We start from the raw sequence: 2,444 nt of genomic DNA on the forward strand, positions 1-2,444 counted from the left end.
TATACTAATGTTGCGTTTGGAAATATGGATTTCCGACCTTAGATTTGAATCTAGATAAATTTTAATATAATTTTATATCGTATCTTACTCAAATCTAATATAAACCCAAATTAAAGGTCTCTCCAACATAAGATAATTGTATTTCCCACATTTTGTAATGGGCTAAGGGAAACATTATCATTAATAAATATCAAGAATATATAGTTCTACCAAAAAGTTCAGAAATAAAAAAATTAAGACTAAACAACAACACAAAAAAGAGACCAGATCAAACAAAAAAAGATTATCAAAATAGAGAAACACTACCCTCAACTTTCGGCCCTAATCATGCTAATGCTAAGGCCTCTAGTATATATATAAAAGCTGGCATAAAGCCCTATGCCAAACCCATCAGTATTCAGCAGGATTCTCTTCTTCCAAGCTCGAAACGTCTAATTTCTCATATCCATATATGTCTTCCTCAACCTATACCCTTTTTTTCTATCTCCTCTCCTTTGCTCTCTTCCTCCAAGTCCAAACCATCCTTGGAGATGACCCTCTCTACCACATCTGCTCAAAGTCTGGGAAGTCCTTCACCCCAAATGACACCTATGGCACCAACTTGAATAAGGTCCTAGACACTCTCGCCTACAATGCCCCTCCAACAGGCTTCGCCAACAGCTCAGCAGGCATCAAAGACAACCAAGCCTTCGGCCTCGCCCTCTGCCGTGGTGACACCAACTCCACCGACTGCAAAAACTGCATCGCCGACGCAAGGGCCGAGCTCCACAAATGCTGCGGGTACAACCGAAGCGCGATCATATGGTATGATTACTGTCTTTTGAAGTACTCCGACGAATCGTTCTTCGAGAAGATTGACGAGAAGAACATGTTCTTCATGTGGAACATATTCACCCTCACCAATTCAACTTCGTTTGTCAACACGACTCTTCATTTTCTAAGGGAGCTTTCTCGGCTGGCTGTTGAATCCGAAAAGCTGTATTACGCCGGAGAAGAGAAGCTCTGTGAATATCTAACGATGTATGGGTACGTTCAGTGCACAAGGGACCTTACAGCTGCGAATTGTGCCAAGTGTTTGGATGATGCAATACGTGATCTTCCGAAGAAGAGCGCAAACAAGCAAGGAGGGAGGACTGTTTACGCGAGCTGCAACATAAGATATGAGATTTATTCCTTCATAAAAAATAAATGAAGTTTAAGGAATATTAGCACACATGCAATAGGTGGATAAATAAGATTGTTGGTTTTTTGTGATCTCTGTTATGTGTGGAGGTGCATATTGCATGCGTTGTGATTTGTAGTGTTGTGAGGTCTTTTTCTCTTAGTTACTTTGTATAATGGAGTATGTAGAAATATATATACTACATACTCCATTTTTTCTATAACTAATCATAAAACATATTGAGCTAGCTACTTTATCCTTTATGAAGGATTATATTACTTTTCTTAAAATTTCTATTAATATTTTTAATAGATGAGTATTCCATAAGATGAACCAACTATAATTCGATCGCCATGGTCACTAGAGTGATATTTGTTTTTCTTTTTATACCCCGGAGACTCCCTTTGTGTCGCAAGAAAGTAAGGGATTCTTGAATTTTGGAGAACTCATAAAGTGTTGTAAAAATTGAATGCACAACGGAATAAAATGATCATACAACGCAACAACCAACAGTGAAATATATAGAGAACATAATCACGCAAATTATAATGAAAGTAATAACAATGACACAAAGAATTACGTGGTTCGGCAATGCCTGCATCCACGGGAACAATTCGCAATGTAATTTTCACTATCTTGTCTCAAAAGACACCAACATTACAGAGTTACAACATATACCATGTATATATAAGTTTCCCGGAGGCTTTCCCTCCAAAACCCAATCTGTTCAACGACCTAATTCAAAATTTGAAAACAAACACCAAGTTCCTGAGCCAAATGGTCAACTATTTTCAAACATATCGTCGACGGTTTAATACCGACAGTAGACAGTCGAAGTAACAGACTTAGAACTGTCGACTGTTTCACTGCACAAGACCAAACCGTCAACAATTTTCTCCTGCAAGTCAACATTCCTATTTTCTTTCATGTTTTCTCTTTGTACATGCCTTTCACTTAACATATGAGCCGCATATTACAACAATCTCCACATTGGTGAATATACACCCCTTAGGATAAAACTAAATGTTGGCCTAACTGAGTTTTTCAATCTTGTTTTGATGATAACAAATGAAGGATATAAACTTGTGTTGTTGAGTGGCTTTATCAGGTCTAAGTCAAAGGACACTCATGGTTAATCATGGAAGTAAGCTGAAAATCAAAGTCAATCAAGTGAAAGCTTCTTAGTATATTGAAGCAATGAACGACAAATAAAGAGCTTAAAGGCTAAGCAGGTCTTGAAGTAAAGACTGAACCTTACGAGGCTGTAAGACTTAGTGATTAA

General features: G+C 37.7%; 1 protein-coding gene across 1 annotated transcript; it reads left to right on the forward strand.

Annotated features, from left to right (window-relative positions):
* The first annotated feature begins 389 nt into the window (after window positions 1-389).
* Window positions 390-1,412, forward strand: LOC131147580 (cysteine-rich repeat secretory protein 38-like). The gene has a single exon (XM_058097071.1). The coding sequence runs from the start codon at window positions 452-454 to the stop codon at window positions 1,190-1,192; it is 741 nt and encodes a 246-aa protein (XP_057953054.1). The 5' UTR covers window positions 390-451; the 3' UTR covers window positions 1,193-1,412.
* The last annotated feature ends 1,032 nt before the right edge of the window (window positions 1,413-2,444 follow it).

Source organism: Malania oleifera, chromosome 2 (assembly GCF_029873635.1).
Source record: "Malania oleifera isolate guangnan ecotype guangnan chromosome 2, ASM2987363v1, whole genome shotgun sequence".
Taxonomy (NCBI): Eukaryota; Viridiplantae; Streptophyta; class Magnoliopsida; order Santalales; family Ximeniaceae; genus Malania; species Malania oleifera.

Coding starts and splice junctions, on each gene's coding strand:
- LOC131147580 (XM_058097071.1), top strand. CDS start 452: ATGTCTTCCTCAACCTATACCCTTTTTTTCTATCTCCTCTCCTTTGCT.